The sequence below is a fragment of the Orycteropus afer genome, unplaced genomic scaffold (assembly GCF_000298275.1).
Source record: "Orycteropus afer afer isolate SDZICR_OR568_19922 unplaced genomic scaffold, OryAfe1.0 scaffold00015, whole genome shotgun sequence".
NCBI classification, from domain to species: Eukaryota; Metazoa; Chordata; class Mammalia; order Tubulidentata; family Orycteropodidae; genus Orycteropus; species Orycteropus afer.
In genome coordinates, this window is record NW_006921602.1 from 22669246 (window position 1) to 22694245 (window position 25000).

General features: G+C 34.1%; 1 protein-coding gene across 1 annotated transcript in view; it reads left to right on the forward strand.

The window, feature by feature from the left end:
- Positions 1-25000, forward strand: part of ZNF280D (zinc finger protein 280D) — a 116062-nt gene that overhangs the window by 51420 nt on the left and 39642 nt on the right. Inside the window, exons 8-14 of the mRNA XM_007958592.2 lie at positions 1721-1944; positions 6193-6350; positions 7548-7648; positions 12144-12290; positions 17211-17345; positions 19229-19521; positions 19989-20129. Coding sequence (XP_007956783.2) covers positions 1721-1944; positions 6193-6350; positions 7548-7648; positions 12144-12290; positions 17211-17345; positions 19229-19521; positions 19989-20129 — 1199 coding nt within the window. The remainder of the gene's footprint in view (positions 1-1720; positions 1945-6192; positions 6351-7547; positions 7649-12143; positions 12291-17210; positions 17346-19228; positions 19522-19988; positions 20130-25000) is intronic.

Below are 25000 nucleotides of genomic sequence, written 5' to 3' on the forward strand. Positions count from 1 at the left end.
AGTCAGGGCTGACTCGACGGCACATAACAACAACAACATTCTATGTTATATACTTTTTTCCCCCATTGTTTGAAATCTTCCTTGTAGGAAAGCTACAGATAAAGTCAGTAATTTTGCCTGTCACAGTGATGCTACTGATTTGTGTTAGAAAACAGATTGATAATAACACATATATTTTGAAGCTTCTTTTCCTAATAGGGCTGGTGGATTTACTTTGAGCCATTCTTTTTTCTCCATTTTTCCTAGGAAGAACTTAACCTAGGAAATGTCCTTAGAAATAGTCTAACTTTCCAAGTTTGATGTCCTAAATAACAGTCTGTATCTCAGGAAGTATCTAGAAACATAAATCACCAAATCTTTCTTATCGTTCTCTTTTTGTTGTGGTTTCATTTCAACTGCATGTAGACTACAAAGGTATTAGAGAACTAGTGTGTTTACCCTAATATAGGTCATAGGTGCAGTCTTCAATCCTGAACACAAGTTATGTGTTTTTTGGGGTCAATTTTTATTCAGTTTTCTTTTCTTTTGGATTTAGATTTTCCTCTTGTGCTTTTTCCTGTATGTATTTCAGAATTGACAAGTAATAACAAAGTAAGTGTAAAGCCACCTTGAAGGAAATAATACAGGTTTGCTTGGATCAAAGCAGACCCATGTAATATGGAAAGTTTCACCTGTGAGCTAGCATTTTACATGTGGCAGGACAGGAAATGGATAATATTATCTTAGAAATGGAATAGAGTTGTGTTTAGATTACATTTTCAGACTTTCTTACGTTGCTACTAATTTACTAAATGACACCTATAGGAAGACTTTAAATTAACTGGTTTAAAGTGTGAAAGAATTACCTGGGTGGCTTGTTAAAATTACTGATTTCTGAGTTTTACCTCTAGAAATTATCCGAAGTGGGACCCAGGAATTAACAGTTTAACAAGCACTTCTGGTTTTCTAATGCAGGTCTTCCTTGGATTGTCCTGGGAGACACTGCCCTAAAAAGATCATACAATTGAAATTTATGTATATTAAATGAATTAGTTATATCTTGTTGAAAAAAAATTAAAAAGGCTCATATATGAAAGTATTCCACATTAGAATCAGTTTATGTGACATACTGATTTCACTCATGAGGTGAATTTCCCCTTCAAATCCTTAAGCATTCTAGTTTTTAAGATGTAACTGTTGACTTTTTCAGGATGATGCTTCTTTGTGTCCTGTACATTGTCTAGAACATTGAGTTTGGAGAAGGTCAGGTTAGCTCTGTGCAGTCTGGTTTCATCTAGGCTTTATGAAATCTGTTACATCATTTGATAATTAAGCATACATAATGGCATGTAAAACTACATTTTCTTTCTAGATCTTGACATGGACATGAAATGAATGATTTTGGGCTAAGGAATAAATTTTTAGTAAATATTTACGTCTGAAAAGGTAAATTATGAGGAAAAACTTATTAGATCTGTAGCCAGTCCTGGTCTTAAGGGTTTTTTAGAAATTTCTTTTTGAGTTTATTTTTTTGTTTATTAAAATAATTGGTATATATTGTTTGAATTTTTAAAGTATATATATTCATCACAACTTTTTAGTGATTTTTTTTTTTTTTTTTTTAGCTGCATTACCAAGCATAGTTTTACATGGTCTGGCCTTAGTTGTAAACACAGAGTAATTTTTGGTATCTGATTTTTTTTCAAGAGATAAATAAGGCTTCAATTTTTTTCTCTTTCAGTATTGTTGTCCAGACATGATAAATAACTTTTTGGGACTGGCTAAAACAGAATTTTCAAGTACAACAAATAAAAATAAGACTGTTGATTCAGAGAAAGGAAAATTGATCATGTTAGTTAATGACTTTTATTATGGAAAACATGAAGGAGATGTCCAGGAAGAACAGAAGACTCACACAACCTTTAAATGCTTCAGTTGCTTGAAAATTCTTAAAAATAATATTAGGTATGTAAATACTTACTTTTATTTCTATTTGAAAGTTAGAATGGTATAGATATAAATGTTTGTCTTGCATTTTTGTGCCATCCTGGGTAAGCAACTTTAATATTTTCTAGTAAGAACAAAGGCAGATTCTCTTGTTGAAAAGCTTTGATTCCTTCTTGTATTTTAGAATTTTGACTCATGGATCTATTTAGTTGTATTTTTTTCAGAGCGCTTAAGAAAAGACAAACTGGATTTTAAATTAAGGGAAAATTAACTTCTTTTCCATATGTTACCCATGATGTAGGAATTTGCATAATTTTTTTTTTATATTTTCTAGTTACTTAAAAATTTTTATTCACATCATAAGAAAACAACTTCTTTATCCAGTTTTGTTTTATCCAGTTTGACCTTCTCCCTATGAATCTTATTTATTGCAATTCATACTTAATAATTTTAGATCATTTACCTTATACAGAAAATGGTCTTTTCTAGTGATCGTTTGTAAAGAAGTACAATTTCTAGGAAAATTGTCTGTTTTGATTTTTTTTAAATGGAGTTTTAACTCCCCTTGGAATTTTGCAGACTTTAGGAACTTGTACTTTGTAACCTTGACGTTATATGGCATATTACATAACAATCATGCTAGGTGAGTTAGTAATAAGAACAAAATAATGAGACATTGATTTTTTTCCAATGATCATATAGCCTGACATTTAAATTGGAAAAGGTTGTTGTTCTTAATTGTATTATAAAAATGTTCAAATACTCAGCAAATTTAAAACATTTTTACATAAATATCTTTTCATATTTATCACTTTGATTCTACCATGAACATTTTTTTATACTTGCTTTATTGCCTATCCATTCATCTATACTTTAAACTGTCTCATTTTCTTGATCCCACAGTACCATGGAAGATAGGCCTGGCAATCTGCTTCCTTTAAGACAATAACTAAGAATACCCTGTGGAGCAATTTTACTCTGTAACATTTGGAATTGCCATGAGTCTGAATTGACTCAACAGCAACCAACAACAATATTCATCCATTTTTCAAACTGATTTTCTTGATTTCAAAGTTGCAGGCATCACTATACTTCCCTTAGGTGGGGTATACAGATATATATGTGTATGTGCATATACATACACACATACATGTTTTTTATGTTTATCCTTGATAACTGTCATTTATAATTAGCATTTTAAAGCACCTGTAGGTATCTTTGGGACCCAACTTTTATTTTCATGTGATTTCTTGGGACCAAAGGAAGTACATAGAACAAACTTGAAATATACCATAATACAAACAATTAGGAATACTATGTTTAGGGTAGTGCATTATAGTTTTCAGAGTTCTACATTTGTTATTTTTTGAGTTGTCACATTTCTTTACCTCCTATAAGTCAGAGTCGACTGGATGACAACAGATTTCTACTGAACCTTAACAGCTGTCAGTAGTCTCAGTAGTTTAACAGAAGGGAAATAGTACTTTGAAATACAACACTGAAACCATATTACAATAGAATTTTGTCACCTCTTTTCATTTTCTTATTACATTAATAGTAAAATATAAAATACATCAGAAAATCATGTTAGTAAATGTAAAATGCACAGAAAAGTGGTTCACTGACTTAGTTCTTTGTTATACTTAAATATTATAATATTAGAAATTATTTCAACAATAGTTTCTTTTTAACTTTTCCTTTAAGATTAGGCTATTTCATATTAAGCATATGAAATAAATTTCCATTTTTGTTGTTATTTCAGAAGATTGGCTACATATTTCTAGAGTATCAGAATATCTAGAAATTTTATGCAAACTGCGTTTGATAATGTCTAGAAATGGATCATTTTTGGAAAGATTGATTACTTAGTCAGTGTAACTTTAATGGTAAACACTACTAGATAACCAAAGAAAGTGCATATATTAAATAATATATTACCTTAACAGTAAAAACTAGAATGGCAAATTGATGATTTTAGAGAATGATAAGAAACTGATAGCTCAAGATTTCTACTCTGCCTTGTCAGCATACAGGCATTCCCAGGTTACAAGCATGTTCATTCTTAAGTCTGTCTTTAAGTTTTGTAGGTAAGTCAGAACAGGTACATACATATGGTTCTTATTTAGCCTTACTTTAGTGCAAGAAAGGAGCTCTGGTGGCTAGTGGGTAAGACATTTGGCTGCTAACCTGAAGGTCAATAGTTCAAACCCACCAGCTGCTCTGCAGGAGGAAGATGAGGCAGTCTACTTCTATAAAAATTTATAGCCTTGGAAACCTTATTGTGAGTAGGAATTGACTTGATGGCAGTGGGTTTGGTTTTTTGGTTTTTCAGTGCAAGAACGCTGTTTAGTGGCACAGTGGTTAAATCATTGAGTGGCTAACCAGAAGGTCAGTGGTTCAAACCCATCAGCTGCTCCATAGGAGAAAGATGAGGCAGTCTACTTATATAAGATTTTCAGCCTTGGAAACCCTATAGGGCAGTTCTGCTCTGTCTTATAAGGTTGCTATGACTCAGAATCATAGTTTGATTTTGGGTTTAGTACAAGAAAAGGCCCAAAGCCTTTTCAGTGATTTTAAAAGCTGCATGTGCATCAAGTGTGGGTGATTGTGATGAAGAATTTGTTGCAAGCAGATGTTGGTTTGGTTGAATACTAGTTGGTTCAGTTATTTCCAAGTTAGAGCAAATCTATATAACATTAAAGGGCATGTTTGTAACCCAGGGACTTACTGTATTGTGCTATGGTGGGGTTTTTCCTACATTGAGTGACACCAACAACAGGGTTATTTTATTCTGTGAAGGTCCTTTACAAGAGATTTTTTTCTCTTCAGTTTCCAACTGCTGGTTTGAGAAGTATGAGCCCCTGATGGGGCTCATATAATAACTGAGAGAAAGCTAGTTTGATTGAGATTATTTTATATAGGTATGTTTTAAGTTTAAAGTTGTGAGCTCTCCATTTATTAGCTCATGACCTTTTCTCTGTATGTAATTATTTAGCCAAGAATAGGATATTCTGTGAAGTCCCTGAGTGGTGCAAGTGGTTAACGTGCTTGGCTACTAACTGGAAGGTTGAAGGTTCAGGTCCACCCAGAGGTACCTCGGAAGAAAGGTTTGGTGATCTCCTGCTGAAAATCAGCCATTGAAAACCCTATGGAGCATAATTCTGTTCTGACATATATGGGATTACTATGAGTTGGAAGTGACTTGATGGCAACTGGTTATTAATAGGATTTTTCTATAGGTTTTTGTAGATCTTGTGTTTAAACTGGGAAGAAAACAAAGATATTTCAAGGTGTGCCATAATCATCTCTAAACAGAAGTAGCATAAACATCTGAAGAAGAAATAAATGTTTTATGCTTCATGACAATTGATATCCATATCGAAGATATGAACATGTAGTTTTAAGATTATTTCCTTTAGAGACTCAGAATGAATAATTGTTAATAGTTGACCTAGTCTAAAAATGGTTTTGATTGAGTAACTTTCCTTTTAAATTCAATAAAAAGCTTCAGTAAGCTCTTTTAAATAGGCATTCCCATTTATATCGCACTCTCTGCCATTAAAGGTCATAGTTCTTATTCATAAGAAGCCTTTTAGCGAAGCTGAAATAGCAGAATATAAAACTGAAAAATGGACGTTGCCTACAAAGGGCACAGTCTGCAAGATAAAATGAACAGTCTGTGCTAACACTAAACCAGTATCATTAAATAAAACAAAAGGTTCTTGTAATTTTAGGCATTAAAATTGCTATTACATGCATTTAGAAACAAAGACACAAGTAAAAATACTAGTAATGTCTTTTAAGCAGCTGGAACCTATTGTATATCTTCAAGGCCTTAAGAGATTTCTCTCCTGACTCTGTAGCAGCTTTTGGTGATAGGGTTTCCTTACTTTTAGTGCTTTATTTTAAAATGTAAATAGTATTTCCTGTATGGAAAAGAAGCCTACTGTTTTTTACAAAAAAAAAAAAAAAAATTAATAATCTGAAATAATGATTAAGATCTAGAGTAAATTAATGATCCTTCAGATTACTCACATTAATTAATTTTAAAACAAAGATGAAAAGAAAGAAATGTTTACTTATCCATTTAATGAAAGTGATTATTTAAGTGCACGCTTTTCTAGAGCATTTTTAAGGCTTTGGAGGATTTATTTTGAGTGATATTTTCAATGGGTAGTATTTTTAAGATTTAGGTTAAGATACTTACATGTGAGATTATTTTGTTCTTATATCTGAATTTTTGCACCTGTTGACAATCATTTATAGGTTTATGAACCACATGAAACACCATTTGGAACTTGAGAAGCAGAGCAGTGAGAGCTGGGAAAACCACACCACCTGCCAGCACTGTTATCGTCAGTTTCCCACACCATTTCAGCTGCAGTGTCACATTGAAAGTACACACACTCCCCATGAATTTTCTAGTAAGTTACAAATTAATTTAAATATTGAATATTACTGATTTTAATAATCTGAACTGAGAGAAAACCTTAAGAATTCTGATAGAAAAATATTTTAAGAAATAGACTTTGGAATTAGAAGGCAAAATTGAAAAAGTTAAATTTTAACTTTTATGCATTTTTAAACCCAGGGGCAGTCCCTGGGTTACTGTGAACATTTGACTCAAGCACACCCACAGTTAAGAATATTAATAATTTGCAGTACATTCAGTGGTTCATAATAATGGGTGTTACTTTGCAACATGCATCAAACACTATTATTATTGTTTTATGTCAGAGGAGCTATGGTGGTGTAGTGGGTAAGGCATTTGGCTGCTAACCAGAAGGTCCGTTCAAACCCACCAGCTGCTCTGTGGGAGGAATATGAGGCAATCTACTTTCATAAAGATTTACAGCCTTGGAAAGAAACCTAACAGGTTGCTATGTCGGAATTGACTCAATAACAGTGGGTTTGATTTTTTTAGTTTTATTATGTTAAATATACTTTAGACTATGTGGAAATGTTTCTTTAATATTTCTATCAGAGAAAGTTACTATATGCTATTACTAAGACAAACATTTTACTAACTGATGTTAGATATGACCTGTACCTATTCTGACTAATGTACAAATTAGACAGAATTAGAAAGAGAACTCTTGTAATCTGGGGACTGAACTTGAAAGTCCTTCTTGTAAATGTTCCTTTAATGGAAACTCCTTTGGCATAACCTGTCCATGGTACTTGGGGGAATAAATTAGAAACCTTGGATTCCATTGTTTTCCAATAAGAAATCACTGCCTTTCATATAAACTTCAGTAAGAGTAACAACAAAAATAGTTAAGATTACAGAGTTTGGAACTAGACAGCTTAGGTTCAAATCCCAATTCTACAATTTAACATAGCTGTGTGATCTCAAGCAAGTTACTTAATATTTGAGTAATAATAGTAGTACTTTCTTCATAGTATTGGTATGAGAATTAAGTTAATGTAAGTAAAGTGCTTATAGCTGTGCTTGGCACAGAATTAACAACTATGTAACTGTTAAGCACCACCACTACTACTACTATTATCATTGGTGATATGAATGTATCCAATGAATTATATAAATATATATATATATATATATATATATACACACACATATATCTTAAAATAGTAATGTCTTTTTTCCCCATTTTTAGCCATTTGTAAAATCTGTGAATTATCATTTGAAACAGAACATGTTCTTTTACAACATATGAAGGACAATCATAAACCCGGTGAAATGCCATATGTTTGCCAGGTACACACATATTTTATTGTACTTAAGTGTTTGGTTTGTTTCTTTTTGTAGGTACAAGGTTTAAACTTGTTAGATGAAAGGTCAGCAATTTTTTCTGTAAATGACCAGATGGGAAAAATTTTAGGCTATGAGGGTCATTTGGTCTCTATTGGAACCACTCAGCTCTCTGCCATTGTAATACAATGGCAGCCATAGACAATAAGTAAATGAATGGATATGACTGTGTTCCAATAAAACTTTATTTATGGACATAGAAATTTGAATGAATTTCATGTCTCATGAAATAATTGTTTTAATTTTTTTAAATTATTTAAATAAAATTATTTATTAAAATGAAAGTCCTTTTAAATTATTTATTAGTGGAAACTCTTGGCATAATTGTGCTTTGAATGTAGGGTTGACAACAAGTTGGATTTGGTCCACAGGCTATTGTTTACTGACCCTGGTATTGGACAAAGAAAAGCCCTGTTGGAGAAAGGCAAATATGTGGATTTTTCTAGCCATATAGGGAAGGATGCCATATAGGGAAATGTTGTTTAGTGCCTTCAGTCATTTCTGACTCATAGTGATCTTGTGTGCAACAGAATGAAACACTGTCTGGTCCAGCACCATGTTCACAATCGTTGTTTTGTTTGAGCCCATAGTTACAGCCACAGTGTCAGTCCATTTAGTGTCTTCCTCTTTTTCTCTGCCCCTCTACTTTACCAAGCACGATGTCCTTCTTCAGGGATTGGTCTCTCCTGATAACATGTCCAAAGTGTGTGAGAGTCCTGCCATCTTCGCTTCTAAGGAGCATCCTGGCAATATTTATTTCAATACAGATTTGTTCATTCTTTTGGCAGTCCATGGTATATTAAGTATTTTTTGCCAAATTCAAAGACATTCAAAGGCATCAGTTCTTTCTTGGTCTTCACAATTCTTTGTCCAACACTCACATGCCTGTGAGGCGATTGAAAATAATACGACTTGGGTCAGGCACCTATTAGTCCTCAAGGTGACATCTTTACTTTTTAACACTTTGAAGAAGTCTTTTGCAGCAGATTTGCCCAAAGTAATACATCATTTGAATTCTTGACTGCTGCTTCCATGGACATAGATTGGGTATCCGAGAAAAATATAATCCTTGACAACTTGAGTATTTTCTATGTATATCATGTTGTTGCATATTGATCTTGATGATATTCTGTCATCCTGTTGTAGTTTTGAGAACTTTTGTTTTCTTAATGTTGAGGTGTAAATCCATACTGCAAGCTGTAGTCTTTGATCTTCATCAATAAGTGCTTCATGTCTTCTTCACTGACTGCAATCAAGGTTGTATCATCTGCATATCACATGCATATTGTTAATAAGTCTTCCTCCTATCCTGATGCCATATTCTTCTTCATGAAGTCCAGCTTTTTGGATTATTTGCTCACCATACAGATTCAATAACTATGGTGAATGGATACAACCATGATACATGACTTTCCTGATTTTAAGCCTTGCGTTATCTTGCTGTTCTGTTCAAATGATTGGCTCTTAGTCTATGTCCAGGTTCCTCATGAGCACAATTAATTGTTCTGGAATTTCCATTCTTTGCAATGTTATCCATAATTTGTTGTGATGCACACGGTGGAATGCCTTTGCATCGTCAATAAAACACAGGTAAGCGTCTTTCTGCTATTCTTCATTTTCAGCCAAGATCCCTCTGACATCAGCAGTGATATCCCTTGTTTCACGTCCTCTTCTAAATCCAGCTTGCATTTCTGACAGTTCTTGTTGATGGACTGCTGCAACTGGTTTTGAATTATCTTCAGCATAATTTTACTTACATGTAATATTAATGATGTTATCTGATCATTTACACATTCTGTTGGATCAACCTTCTTTGGAGTAAACGTATATAAGGTTCTCTTGTAGTAAGTTGGCCAGGTGTCTGTCTTCCAGATTTATTGGCATAGACTGTTAAGTGTTTCCAGAGTCACATCCATTTGTTGAAACATTTCAACTGATGGTATTAATGTTTATTCCTGGATCCTCATTTTTTGCCAGTGCCTTCAGTGCAGCTTGAACATCTTTCTTCAGTACTATCAGTTCTTGACTTTATGTCACCTCCTGAAAAGACTGAACATCAATCAAGTCTTTTTGTTATAAAAACCACCAGATTCACTGCTGTCAAGTAAATTTGACTTATAGCGACCCCTCCTTGGGTTTCCAAGGCAGTATTTCTACAGAAGTAGATTGTCCAATCTTCCTTCTGAGGAGTGGCTGGTGGGTTTGAACTGCCAGCCTCCTGGTTAGCAGTCAAATGCCTTAGGCGCTATGCCACTAGAACTCCCCTTTTTGTTATTGTGACTGTGTAGTCCTTCATTTTCCTTTCATGCTTTCTGTGTTGTTCAGTATTTTGCCCATAAAATCTTTCATTATTGCAACTTGAGGCTGTAATTTTTTCTTCTTTTTTAACTTGAGAAATCCTTAATGTGTTCTTCCTTTTTCAGTTTTCTAACTCCAGGTCTTTGCACATTTTGTTATAATACTTTTCTTTGTCTTCTCAAGCCGCTTTTTCAAATCTTCTATTCAATTTTTATTTCATTTCTTCTTTCCCTTTAGCTACTATACATATCAGAGCAAGTTTCAGAGTCTCTTTGGATATCCAGTTTGGTCTTTTTTTCTCTTTCGTCTTTCTAATGACCTTTTGCTTTTTTCATGTATGATGTCTTATATGTCATTCCACAACTCGTGTGGTCTTCAGTCACTGGTGTTCAGTGCATCAAATCTAGTCTTTACGTGTTCCCTGAACTCAGTGGGGTATGCTCAAGTTTGTACTTTGGGTCTTACAGACTTGTTTTAATTATCTTCAGCTTCAGCTTGAACTTGCATATGATCAATTGGTCTGTTCCACAGGTGTCTCTTGACCTTGTTCTGACTGATGGTATTAAGTTTTTCCATCATCTCTTTCACACAAATTTAATCAATTTGATTCCTGTGTATTTCATCCACTGAGGTGAATATGTATAGTTGTCCTTCATGTTTTTGAAAAAAGGTATTTGCAACAATTAAGTTGTTAGTCTTGCAGAATTCCATCATGTAATCTCCTAACATTGTTTCTGTCACCATATTTTCTAACTGCTGATCCTTCTTCATTTTCAACTTTTGCATTCCAATCACTAGTAATTATCAATGCATGTTTGATCAATTTCAGACTGTAGTGGTAGGTAGAAATCTTCAATTTCTTCATCTTTGGCATTATTGGTTGGTGCATAAATTTGAGTAATAGTCATATTAACTGATCTTCCTTTTGGATTTATTGATATTATCCTGTCCTATCACTGAGAAAGTTGTACTTCAGGGTAGGTCTTGAAATGTTCTTTTTTTACAATGAATGTGATGCTTTTACTCTTCATCTTGTCATTCCTGGCATAGTAGACCATAGTTTTGACAGTTTCCAATGTTCTTAGATTCATACTTTGTACATTCCACATTCTGTTTGTAATGGATATTTGCAGCTCTTTAGTCTCTTTTCAGATCAGCAAATGAATGTCCCTAAAGCTCTACTTCATCCATGTTATTAAGGTTGGCTCTACTTTAAGGAGGCAGCTCTTCCCCAGTATTATTTTGAGTGCTTTCAAACCTGAGGGTCTCATCTTCCAGTACTATATCAGACAGTGTTTTGCTGCTATTCATAAGATTTTCACTTGCCACTTTTCACAGAAGTAGATCTCCAGGTCCTCTTCCTGGTCTATCTTAGTCTGGAAGCTCCGTTGATACCTGTCCATCAGGGATGACCCTGTTGGTTATTTGAAATATCGGTGGTATAGCTTCCAGCATTACAGCAGTACACAAACCACCAGAGTATAACAAACTGACTGACAAGTGGTAGTATAAGGGAAGCAGGAGGTGGTATTCATTACAGAGTACCTAAATGAATGCTTTGGGACTAGTATATTTTTATAATTTAAGGAATAAGAAAGCACGATAAAGTTAAATTGTCATTGTTATAGCCTGAATGCCATTTAAAATCTAAAAGATAACACTGTGTTTTTTGTAATAGAAAAAGTTTTGTATGGCAAGAATTGCTATAGCTTGAAAATTCAAGTCAGGACAAGGGGTGGTAGATCTGAAGAAGGGAATTTAGGTTTATTTTGGGAAGCACCCTAACATTGAAAGATCATTTTTCTGTCTCAAATATTATCTTTTGCTGTTTATAATAATAGGTTTCTTAGTTATATAGGCATCAGAGCTGAATTAATAATATGCAATGTTCTTCTAAACAAATGACCCATTATTGCTACTTTGTCATTGCATAGCAGGTTTATATATATTTTTTTGGGGGGGGGACGATAATATTCTTTATTTTTTAAAAAATACATTTTATTGAAATATAATTTATGTACAGTGAAATACACAAAACTAGTAACATGGGTCAGTGCTTTTTTTTTTTTTTTCTTTTGGCCGTGGTCCCTCCCCTTCAGGTATACGTTTTTAAGTTAAACTGAAACTTTCTTTATATTTCTAGGTTTGCAATTATAGATCATCATCATTTTCTGATGTTGAAACTCATTTTAGAACGTCCCATGAAAACACTAAAAACTTGCTGTGTCCATTTTGCCTCAAAGTTATTAAAATTGCAACACCCTATATGCATCATTACATGAAGCATCAGGTGAGATTTACCAGTTTTTTGTGTTTGTGTTGTATTAGCAAAAAGACTGATTATGATTTAGAAAATTGGTTCTATTTTTTTCTGTAATGGATATAAACTTGTTCTAAATAACATGATTCATTTTCAATGTATGCTAAATTACTTGTGAAACTCCCAGTTCTTTTCTTTGCTTGCTTGCTTTTGATGGTACAGCTCATAAATAATAAAAATTCTAAAAGGTAACTAGAAAAGGAATCTAGGGTTGAAAGGAAAAATATGTGGAATATCCATAAGACTTCCAGGCCTCAGGGTCAATATAGAAATAATTTTAAAGATATTTAAGGAAGAGCAGAGGAAAACATGAGTTTTTACTGAAGAAGATAAGATTGAAGACTCATAATTTTTTCTTTTTCTCTTTAAACTGTGTTTCCACTTTGTAGTCCTGGTGTTATTATTAGAAGACATGTTGTTGTTGTCATTACCCAGGGTGGTCTTTCATAGCTGATAATAACAAAGGAAACAGTAATTATACTTACTGCTAGATATATGAACTCTGCCAGATTATAGTACTTAGGTTATACCTTGATTCCTGGATGACTTCTACCAGTTCTACTAAATAATTTCTAGAATCCCAGTATTAGTGCTTACATTCTTCCCTTTAATTCTCATATTATGCTTACTGGTTCTTTTCCTGAAACAATTAAACCATCCTGTGTTTGGTCTGAAAACTTTTGGTAGACAATGAACTTATTCTTGAATACTTGAAAGAGCAACAGTGCCTTTGCAGAAATCAGATGTCAATAGATTTGTTAAATCTGATCATGTTATCAAGGAGCCCTAGTGGTACAATGGTTAAGTGCTTGGCTGCTAACTAACAGGTTAGTACTTTGAGTTTCAAACCAAACTCATTGCTATCGAGTCAATTGGACTCATAGCGACCCTTCCTTGGGTTTCCAAGGCAGCATCTCTATGGAAATAGATTGCCCAACCTTTCTTCCGAGGAGTGGCTGGTGGGTTTGAACTGCCACCCTTCTGGTTAGCAGTCATAAGCCTTAGACATTACGCCACCAGAGCGCCTTGGAAATCCTAGGGGTTAGTTCTCCTCTGTACTATAGGTTCACTATGAGTCGGAATCAACTCAGTGGCACTAGATTTGTTTTTTTTCAGTTTGGATTATGTTTTGCCACTTCACCAAATAGCTTTATACATTTTCTTATTAATGATTAAATTGACACTCCAGTTTATTCAGCTCTTTTGCTCACATTTTTTTCAGTTCTAGTCATTAGGTTCATTAAATCACTGTGGTTGTTAATTAGAAAAAGTCATAAAAGTAGAATTTCAAAATAAATTTGGAATCATCTGTGTTGTGACTGGAACGCCATTCATCCTTTATAAGCTCTGCAAGATCTTTCCCTCAAATGTTCCTGGTAATAATTTTCTTAAAGCAAATTAAGCAGTTTTGTTTGTTTGTTTTTTTAATACAGGTCTTCTTGGTGCTTTTAATAAGCTAATGAACATTGTACATCTACCAGCGAGGGTTACAGTACATGTATTTGTGGTGGTTATGTTTGTATGTCAGCTTGGCTGGGCCTGGTTAAGTGGCTGGACAGCTGAATGTAGTATTCCCCATGATGAGTTCCCCAACCTTATTTGACCATTGAACTCTTTATTTGCACAATACCTATTAACATTTCTTGAGACACAGAGTTTGGGAAACACTATTCTTGATACTCTATATTTCATATCTGGCCCTTAATTTTAAAAGGAAGAATGAGGTATATGTTTAATTATGGTCATTTTAACATAATTTTTCTTCTATGCTTTAGTAAACTCAGCTTGAGAAAGAGAAATGTGAAAGAGATTTGTGGAGACACTATGTAGACTATGTGATATATAAACCGTCTTCATATCCTGAGTTGTATGTTTTAACTTGCTATGGGGACTGCGGTGGTTAAGTTTATGTGTCAACTTGGCTGGGCCAGTTGAGTGGCTGGGCAGCAGGATGTAGTATTCTCCACGATGAGACTGGTAATCAACTCCATGGTGGTATCTACTGTCAGCAGCTGAGTAGCTGCCTTAGGGTTGTGGTCTGCTTCCTGTATATAAAGAGAAGCCTTGGGGAACAGTCTCTGGCTTATGACGTGCTTGAACCCTGCATATAGCCGTGTTGTTCAGCAGCCTGCCGTGCTCTGCCGACCTTGGGACTTTCAGTGAACTTGAATGAATGGCCTGCCATGTGGTTTGGTAACATCAGGACTATGACTTTTTACTTGTCAACCTTGGGCTTGTCAGCCTCAGCAGCCAGCAGCTGAGTGAAGAAAAACCTCCAGCTTCAGTGGGTGGGGAGTAGGAGGCAGAGCTGCAGGGGCTTTCACCCAGCCCCTAGAGGCTGGCACTTTGAATTAGGACTTAAAGCCTTCAGACTGTAAGAGAATAAACTCCTGTTTGTTCAAGCCATCCCATTGGTGGTATATTCCTGTCAGAGTGGCACTAGGTAACCAAAACAGGCACCCAATTTCATTTTTTGTTTTTTTGGAGTATGTAGGAAGTAGACGGGAGCTCTGGTAGCGTAGTGCCTAAGGCACTTGACTGCTAACCAGAAGGGTGGTGGTTCAAACCCACCAGCCACTCCTCGGAAGGAAGGTTGGGCAGTCTACTTCTGTAGTGATACTGCCTCGGAAACCCAAGGAGGGGTCGCTTTGAGTCAGGTCTGACTCAAGGGCACATAACAACAACAACAACAAAGGAAGTAGACAGCCAGCAGTAAAGAGGGAATGATCTGTTACTAAGATGTATTATCAGACATCCTTCAGGGTATTTACAATTTGCATAATTAATACAAAAGACTGGATGGTGCAGAAGTAATGCTCCTGGCTGCTAACCAAAAGGTTAGAGGTTCAAGTGCACCCAGAGGTGCCTTAAAAGAAAGGCCTGGCAATCTACTTCCAAAAAATCAGCCATCGGAAAACCTATGAAGTACAGTTCTACTCTAACACTCATGCAGTTGCCATGAGTTAGAGTTGAGTTAGAGTTAGTCCATGGCACCTGGTTTTGTTAATTTGTTTAGGATTCATAGCTGAGCCAACTATAAACGTGTAATTGAGATGACATTGTTAGTGTGCATTAGACAATTAGAATTTTTGCATCTGTGGCTCATTTTATTATCTTTGAAGACTTAAGTTGTATGTAACTTTTCCTTAATAAAGTATATATTATTATGTCTTAGGGTCATTTTAGAAATAACCCCCAGGTTTATATCACTTTTAAAGAATGATGAAAGCAATTCATATGTGTTAATTATGTTTGTTAGATCTTTAATAAAAACAGTATATATTAATCACTTACCTTATGGCAACCACTGTTGCTTTATATGTATTATTTTGTTAAGCCTCAAACCCCCCCTACAAAGCAAGTATATCATGTCTCTTTTGTATACGAGGAAGCAAAACTTTAGAGAAGTAACATCACCAGTGTCACATTATCTAATAAATGGCAGAATTGAAATTTGATCTCGGAGATCTGCAGAGTTAGATTTCACACTGGAGTTATATCTAAAGGCAGAAATTATGTATCATCAGAATTACCCTTGAAAGCCTTCAAATCTTCCAAATAATATAATATGCTTATCAAAAAGTTTAACACAGACAATTATTTCTGATCTCTCAAACAGATCATTCTTTCTTTCATTGAGTATTATGTTATTAAAAAATGTACTAGTGAGATGTTGTTGGTTCAGTGGTAGAACTCACTTTACAAGTGGTAGATAGACCGAGCTTCAGTTCCCAGCTAATACACCTCATGTGCAGCTACCACTCTTCTGTTATTGGAGGTTTGAGGTTGCTATGATGCTGAATAGGTTTTAGGGGAACTAAATGGACTAGGGAAAGTCCTGGTGATCTATTTCCAAAAATTAGCCATTGAAGGCCCTGTAAATCTCAACTGTTTGATATGCAGGGGTTCATGAGGATGGTGTAGTAACAGTACATGAGTTGGTTCTGCTTTGTCACGTGGGGTCACTATGAGTTGAAATCAACTTGACAGCACTTAACAACAACAATATTTTTCATAGTATGTGTTTGAATACTTCATACCACAATTAATAAAACTTTCATTAGAATCTATTGACAAAACTTCCATGCTTGATTCCTATATGGTAAATAATTTTAAAACTCAAATAGTAAAACAAAGAGTGTTTTTAAAAATGAAATAATATTTTGGTACATGAGTTGGTGGCCCACTCTAAGGCAGATAACAACAGTAAAAAGTTACATCGTCATCACCCTTTAGCACATTGAAACACATACGTGCGCAAGAGAGATGTACAAAGCTTGAGTCCAGCTGAACAAAGAGTATATGTACCTGTCTGTCTCAGGGCTAGAGAAGCAATAATTAAAATAATTTACTTTTCTGAAATAAAAATATGGTAGAGCTTTATTTTCAAGGAGCCCTGGTGGCATAACAGTTCAGCTAACCAAAAAGTTGGCAGTTCAAACCCAGCCAGCTACTTCATGGGAGAACGGCCTGGGGATCTGCTTCTGTAAGAATTATGGCCAAGAAAACCTGCAGGGTAGTTCTGCTTTGTCACATGGGGTCACTGTGAGTTGGAATCAACTTAACAGCATCTAACAACACCAAGAACTTATTTTCGTAGTATGTGTTTGAATACTTCATACCACAGTTAATAAAACTTTCATTAGAATCTGTTGACAAAACTTTCATGTTTGATTCCTATATGGCAACAAATAATTTTAAAACTCAAATAGTAAAACGAGGAGAGTTTTTAAACTGAAATAATATTTTGGTATTATTTATGACGAGAAAGGGCAAAATACTAGTTTTTCTAACTAGGTGTCTTTCAGATTAAGTCAGAGCAGTTTCAAGACACAGAATTTGTGATTATAGAAAGTATTTTCCCCACTTTTTATTTTGTTTTATGAACAGAAGAAAGGAATTCATCGTTGCACAAAATGTAGGCTGCAGTTTTTGACGTGCAAGGAGAAAATGGATCACAAGACTCTGCATCACCGAACGTTTATGAAACCTAAACAACTAGAGGGATTGCCTCCTGGAACAAAGGTGAGTTTTAAATACGTTGTATTTTAACTTTTTGGATGATAATACAAATTAAATCTTGCCTCATTTTCTGTTGAATGTAATATTTTAAAATTTGACTTCTGGTTTTTATTGTAGCTTTAATTTTAGGTTTTATCATTCTTAAGCTTAAAAAGGAAAAACTTCTAACCATTGTTTTGAGTTCAGTGGTGTGTTCTATGTTGAAGTGGTGGTATTCCTTGGTAAAAAGTGCATCTAGATTAGTTGTTGCCTGGGTCAATGGGTTACATAGGCTAGTTTTGAGCTATTCCATTTGACAGTGTATATGTGTGTTCTAGCTACTAGGCTGTAAGGGGTTTAAGATTAGGAATTATGTTTTATTTATCTTTGTGTCCCCATTACTGGTATGCCATAGGTATGCCTTGAATGCCATAGGTTCTTGGTTATTTGTTGAAGTTGGTATTACTGAGTCTGCTCTCAGAGAAGAAAGTTCTGCTGCTGGATAGCATTGTGTTTTAAGTGAGCAAACACATGTCTGACTGCATACTGATGATTGTAATTTTCTTTTCCCTGTTTGCCTCATATACATCTGTTTTCTCTGACTTCTTTATATACAGTCAGCTCTTGAATATTTGCTCCAGTGGAGGGAAACAGAGGCATGGATAATCCAAAGTGAAATAATCCCCAAAACATTTATATTTGGCTTTGGGTACTTACCTTTGAATGTGGGTATATGTCTGTTATTTGAATTAACTAAAACAATATAAAGCCATCCTCTGAAGACCTAGAGTGAGAGAAGCTATCCAGTATACTTCCCTGCAGTCCATTCATTCCATGCTGGGACTAGACATGCAGAACACTAATGTAAGCAGTGCAGTCCTCTCTCATATTTTCCCTTATTAATAACAATAGTAATAATAATATTAATAATTATACTAAATGTTTTATATCTCTGTAGAATTAGGCTTTCAGTATGCTTTTTTCATAATTCTATTAGTTAATCCATACAGTACTCCAGTGAGGTAGACAAAACCTATATTGTATCCATATTATAACAAGGAGGCTTAGAGAGCATAAGTCATTTATTCAAAGGTGCTATGGCTGGGAAGAGGTAATAGGAGATTCAACCTCAGGTCTTTTAATTCCTAGTCCATTGCTTTTTTATGATACCAAAGCACATGTTATTCATTGGACTTCCTCATAGGCTGCTTCTCACATACTTTGGGGGAGTATAGTCAAATGATTATCAAGAATGTTGGTAGGCATTTGTGTTTTCCATTGTTAACCAGCAGATACAATAAAATATTTCTCTTTCTCAATACTAAATAACAAATTTTACATTATTTCCCTTTAAGGATATTCTGAGTATTATTAAACTCTCCATGCTATATGAGGAATTGATAGAACCTCTTCCGTAACCTTTGTAAGCATAAATCAGGCCCAGTGAGCCATGGGAAAAGATCACATTTACTATAGATCTGTTTGTTTTATAGTTATTAAAGGGTAGTATAGGCATTTCTAGAGTTATTTTTTCAGATTTTGATATTTAAATTGTAACCTGTATATTTGTGAAATTCTTTTATCTATATCAGAGCATAAAATAGCTGTGGAATACATTCTTTTGATATTCATATAATTTGTGTTAACTCCTAATTGCCCATTAATTTCTTATGTTAACATACAAATGATAATCAGTATAAAACTATACAGTATTATAATAAATACATATCAAGTTTAATTTCATTTAATTGGTACTAAGTTTTGAATAAATGGAAGACTTACCCAATTTTAATTTGTACTTGCTGTTTTCAAAATACTTGATGTTTAACTCTTTGTATTACAGTGATATTTTTAATGCAAACAAACTGATTAATTTTCTAAAGCAAATATTATCTTCACTTTTGTAGGTTACTATTCGAGCTTCAGTTGGACCTCTTCAATCAGGATCTTCACCTACACCTTCCATTAGTGCAAGCACTTCCACCCTTCAGCTCTCACCTCCAAGGACTAAAAATATAACTACTAAAAATCCCACAAAATCTAATACAAATAAACTTAATGCAACTAAACCCAATGCAAATAAACCTAATGGAAGTAAATCTAAATGCAAATCAAAAATCTCTAGTATGCAAAAGAAACAAAACACGTTGGCTAGTAGCAATAAAAAAAGTAAAGTCAATACATCATTGAGGAACTTAAGGTAATAACTTTTGATACCAATATACAATACTAATTTAATCTTATTTTTAAAAACTTTGTTTAGTATAAATTTACCCTATCACAGAACTCTCTTGTATATCTATACAAAGTCACTTATCTGGCACAAAGGCCAAGAAATAATAAAAAGGTATTTTTTACAGCTTCTGAGCAGCACTTGAATTACTGTGTTTATTCTGTAATTCTCATCTGTTAACACTGGTATATGTATTTTGTGCTTATATCTTGTGCTATTTAATTTGGTTACTTTGATCCCCGTTTTAACATTAACTGCTGATGTTAGATTTTTATACTTCCTTTTGCTTGCTGTTTCATAGCACATTTTCAAATTCTAAGTCTGTAAGGATGTGAGTTAAACTCCTTGACTTTAATTAATAGAACATTAAGAAGACTCTTTTCATTTTTGTTTTAAAATGTATTTTTTTTATCATTTTTTTATGTCTCCATAAGGTTTCGTCGGGGAGTTTACAAGTGCATTGAGTGTTGTTCCGAAATAAAAGATTTTGCAAACCACTTTCCTACATATGTCCACTGTAGTTTTTGCAGATACAACACTAGCTGTAGCAAAGCCTATGTAAATCATATGATGAGGTAAGATGAGTTCAATATATAAATTGCCAGTTAAAAATAATGGTTCAAGAGTTTGTTTTTTGAAAACAAAGTCATCCTATTAGAATTCAATTTTTCTCTTGAGGGAACTAAAAGGGGCTAACAGTAGGGAACTTTGAGGATATTTCCTGGTACTATTTTCCAGCATAGTAAGTCAGGAGATTATTGGAAGTCATACTGTAAGAACAGACTAATAAAATTAAGATAGGTTTGTTAGGGAAACAGTTTTTCCACAGGCTTTTTTTTCCCCTATTGGTCTTTCAAAGTGATTATTTTCAAACATAAAATTTTAAATGTTTTAAATATATTCACCAAACAAATACATGTAATACCATGAATGTTATCCTTTTCAAAACAATCATTTTGAAAGAGTCCAGGATTTTCAGTGATGTTAAAAACTTTATTGTGCCCATTTCTCTTTCTAGTTCATCTGTCTCTGTCCATCTGTCCATCCATCCATCCATTTGTCCAATCATCTTTCCTTGTATTCACTCAGTAAGATGAGAAACTTTTCTAGTTATGATGCCACTGTGGAAATTCCTTTTCATTCAATTCATTGACCTTATATTAATTGAATATTTAACATTTATTCTGTGTTTGGATAACCTTCAGAGCCCACATTGCTTTCACTTGGATCTTATTAGTAGGGGCAAACTATTCCCTTTAGGATAGACTTCTATTTAAAAAATAAAAATAGCCAAAAGTTGTTCAGATAAAACTGACAAGTTGATTGTTCAAAGTGATGTTCCTTTTAAAAAACAATTAGAATTAAGATAGAACTAATAAAAGTGATTTTCTTGTAGCTTATAATATGATTCTGTGTTACCTTCTGGTCATAATTAGCTACCATTTTCAAGGATTCTTCAATATCTCTTGATGGTGTCTGCACCTGGCTCACAGTTTCATTTTGTTTTTTTGAAATATGGTACCTTGACTTATTTCATATCCACCTCTAAGTTACTGTATCCCCTGTCTTAACCACCAAACCAATAAAACCCGTTGTTGTTGGGTCAATTCCAACACATGGAGATCCATGAGGACAAAGTAAAACTGTTTCCATAGGCTTTCTAAAGCCGTAAATCTTAAGGAAGTAGATTGCTACGTAGTTCTTCCATGAGGCAGCTATTGGTTTTGAACTGCTGAACTTTGCGTTAACAGTCAAGCTCTTAACCACTGTGCCACCAAAGATCCTTTTTCTTACCACAGTCCCATTATAATTAAGTGTTTAATTGATTTTGAATTCCCGCAACCCCATGACTTTTAGGTCTTTGAGTCTATTTTCCAATTTACCAGCATCCATCTAACTTTATAGTTACCCTCACTCTCAGGGTCATATGTTTTGAATGCTACTTTATATTTGTCTGAGAATTCTTTACATCTTTAGTCATGCTCACCTGGCCTAAAGGCCAAAGTGGGACTTGATCCTCTTCCCCTTTATGAACTTTATGCTCAGAGACTTATCAAATTGTGCTTGATTTGTTATTCTAAAGATTTTATTCTAGTCTCTCAGTTGCTAACTTCATCTACTAACTTCTGATTTGAAAGTCATCCTTTATGTTTTCTCCACAATTAACTCTTTCTGCCTCAAATTATTTCCCTTTTACTTTCTTACAGACATGAATCTCAAAACAAATTTGTCCCACTTCTGCAAAGTTAACCCTAACTTTTATCTCCTTCACTTCTCTATGACCTTATTCAGTTAACTTACGTTACCATCATCATTTCAAATGATACCATCATCTTTATCAAATTAACCATCGAATTACTTCTGCTTACAAACATTTTTAGATATTTTTATAGAATGAGGGATATTTTCCCTACTGCCTACTTTCCTTATTTCTCATCTTCATTTTACCATCAACATTTATAATAAGTATTTGTTAATCGTTTGTCATTCATTTATTTACACTTTGAGTATCACCCCCACCTGTCACCTAAAACTGCCCCTTTAAAGATTATTAGTCATGTGCTAATTACTAAGTGTACTTTTTTAATCCTTATTTTTGTATAACTTCTTTATAATATTTGAAATTTCTGGTGACTCAGTTTTGAAACTCTTCTTGGCTTCAGTTAAACTGTTACCTCTTTTATGTCTTGGGCTACCCCTCTTTCTCATTGCTTTTATTCAGCTTTTCTTGCCTCTTTGTGTTCCCTTCCTTGGTAACTCAGCTATTCTCACTTTTACCTTTTAGCTTTAAATATTCTAGTTTCCTTAGTTTTCCTGAGATCTGACTGTATTTTTAGCTGTTTTGTAATTTTGATTCATTGTTATCTGACTAGAACAAAAGTAAGCAAAACATCATCTGTTCAAGATCATCTCTTTACCTAAGTACTACCCCAGTAGTACCCTTTAAGCTCCATCCCTTTCAGGGTATCATTTGTGAGAATATGGAGCACCAGCTGCATATAATTTACCATCACAGGTTTCTGAAGCTCATGAAAATTCTCTGGTCTTATATGTGCCCTAATCCATTCTATAAAGACTCCTATCCCATAAATTAAACTTCCCCAAAGAACAGTTCCTTCCATACTCGTTATCTATAGTGGTATTTTCTTATTCTTAATCCTTAGAATACCCTTGTACTTCCTTCTTGGTTTATTGTCTTAGGTGAAGCGGCTGATCACCAAAACCACTCAGGGTTCGTTCCTTTTTTAAGTTGTGTTCCTCTCAACTATTCTGCCTTACCATTTCTTTGTCTCTGTATTATCTCCTTGTGAAGAAGTAGCTCTTTGTATTCACCCTATCATGTAGCACATTATGAGGTCATTATTTATTGTAATTATAAAAAAATCAGTTGCTGTTGAGTTCCACCTCATGGGAAGCATATGTGGGTCTGAGTAGAACTGTGCTCCAAGGGTTTTCAATGGCTGTATTTTCAGAAGTAAGATCATCAGGCCTTTCTTCTGAGATGCTCTGGGTAAACTTAAACCTCCAACCTTTGGGTTAGCAGGCAATCATGTTAACCGTTTGCATCACTCAAGGACTCCATTGTAGTTATGAAAGACTCCAAATATAATCTGCAAGAAGGATAATCAAAACCTTGAAGCAGTTGGAGCATTGTAAGACTTTTGAAGGAAAGCACATGATCGTATGTGATTTTTTAAAAACTAGTAGTTAGGTGAGATTAATTGTTTGTTTATAGCTTTTAGCAATATAGATCAGCTTAAAAAATGCAGAATTATATACTATTCCTCAAATGTGTTAAAGAAGGCTTTTTTTCTCTGCATATAAGATAATAAAATAAACTGACATGGCTATTTAATATTTCTTGTTCTAGGTGAATTTATTTTAGCCATGTTCAGTTCAACAAATATTTATCACTGTGGTGGACAAATAAGTATTTAAGTCCAAGCTTCATCATTACTTTAGTTGTGCCACTTTGGGCAAGTTACTCCCAGTTTCTTTTCTTGAAAAGAGGGTTATGATTATTAGAGAAAATGTACTTAAACTGCTTAATGAAATGTTTTTGCTCTTAGGAGATATTCAAGTAATTATAGTTATTATTGTTTCTAAGCTGCCATTATTAGTTTGGGGATAAAGTCCTTGCCTTTAATTTTCAAAATCTAGTAGGGAAGATATATATTTATCTAGCCTAATATAATAAACAAATGAGTATGGATGCACAGAGGAGGTAAGGATGAATTTTTTAAACAACAATAAAGGAAGACTTTCTATAAATGATATTTTACTTAGGTTTTGAAGGAGATTTCATTTTTTTTCCCAGGAAAAATAAAGCTGGTATAAATATTTGTTCCTATACACTGGATAAGACAGAGTACTGAATTTATTTTTTTATAACATCTGCTTGAATTCCTTATATATTTTATATAGATTTATTGGCACCAATTAGTGATCATTAGAACAGTAAGATATTGTTGTATCATTATAACTAGTGTTCTTGTCTATGATTTTACCCCTTTTTTTCCTTTCCCTTTGCTGCTAGATTAGGCATATCTAGTCAGATCATTTTTGGTTTGAAATCCTTTTACTTTCTAACATTGGTAGGATGTTTAAATTTTCTGAAGAATATAAGACCTTTTCAGTATCTAATTCCTAACTGTTTTTCAGCTTGTTCAGTTCCTTTTGCTCTCTTGAAAATTTCTGTATGTCTTTGCACTTGCTCTTTGCTCTGCTGGATCAAGGCAGTGTGGACCTTAACTGAAACAAACTCCTAGTTGTTGGTTGGCTTCTTACTCCAATACCCTGCAGCTTTCTTACATATGACCATAAAATTTTGTATATATCATTGTTGATGCTTATTTTAGGGTAATTATTTCTGAATAGGAATTGAGCATTTATTCTGTACCAGCTGCTGTGTACCTTCCCCCAAGACCATGAACTCTAGAGCAGGCAGCTCGCCATTTCAGTGCGCCATCAACCTCTGGTCTAGTGTTGTAAATTGTAGTCAGACCATCAATATTGCTGAATGTTAAAGAAATGATTCCTCTTGTATGTTTGAGAAAACAAAAGTTGTTACAATTACTGAGTCACGATAATTTAAAAAGTGTGGTTGACAGGTTTTTCCTCCAGCTTTTTTAAGGTACAGTTTATGCATAGTAAATTTCATTTTTAGAGAATATCTTGACAAGTTCTCATAATTGTATATACCGATGTAACCAGGAGGTAGACTTATTAACCCTCGATACTAACATTCTAATTTTATTATATTGTAATAAAAATCTTAACCTTTTTTCTCTTGAACTTAGTTTTATTTCTGTATGCTATTAACTTTATGCAGATCTAATAGGAGGTAGAAGGGTCCCCCCCTTTTTTTGTGTGAGTTTCAGATCTACTTTTCCATTCCTGTAATATACAAAACTACAGATATGAAATTCAGTTTGACTTATAGTGA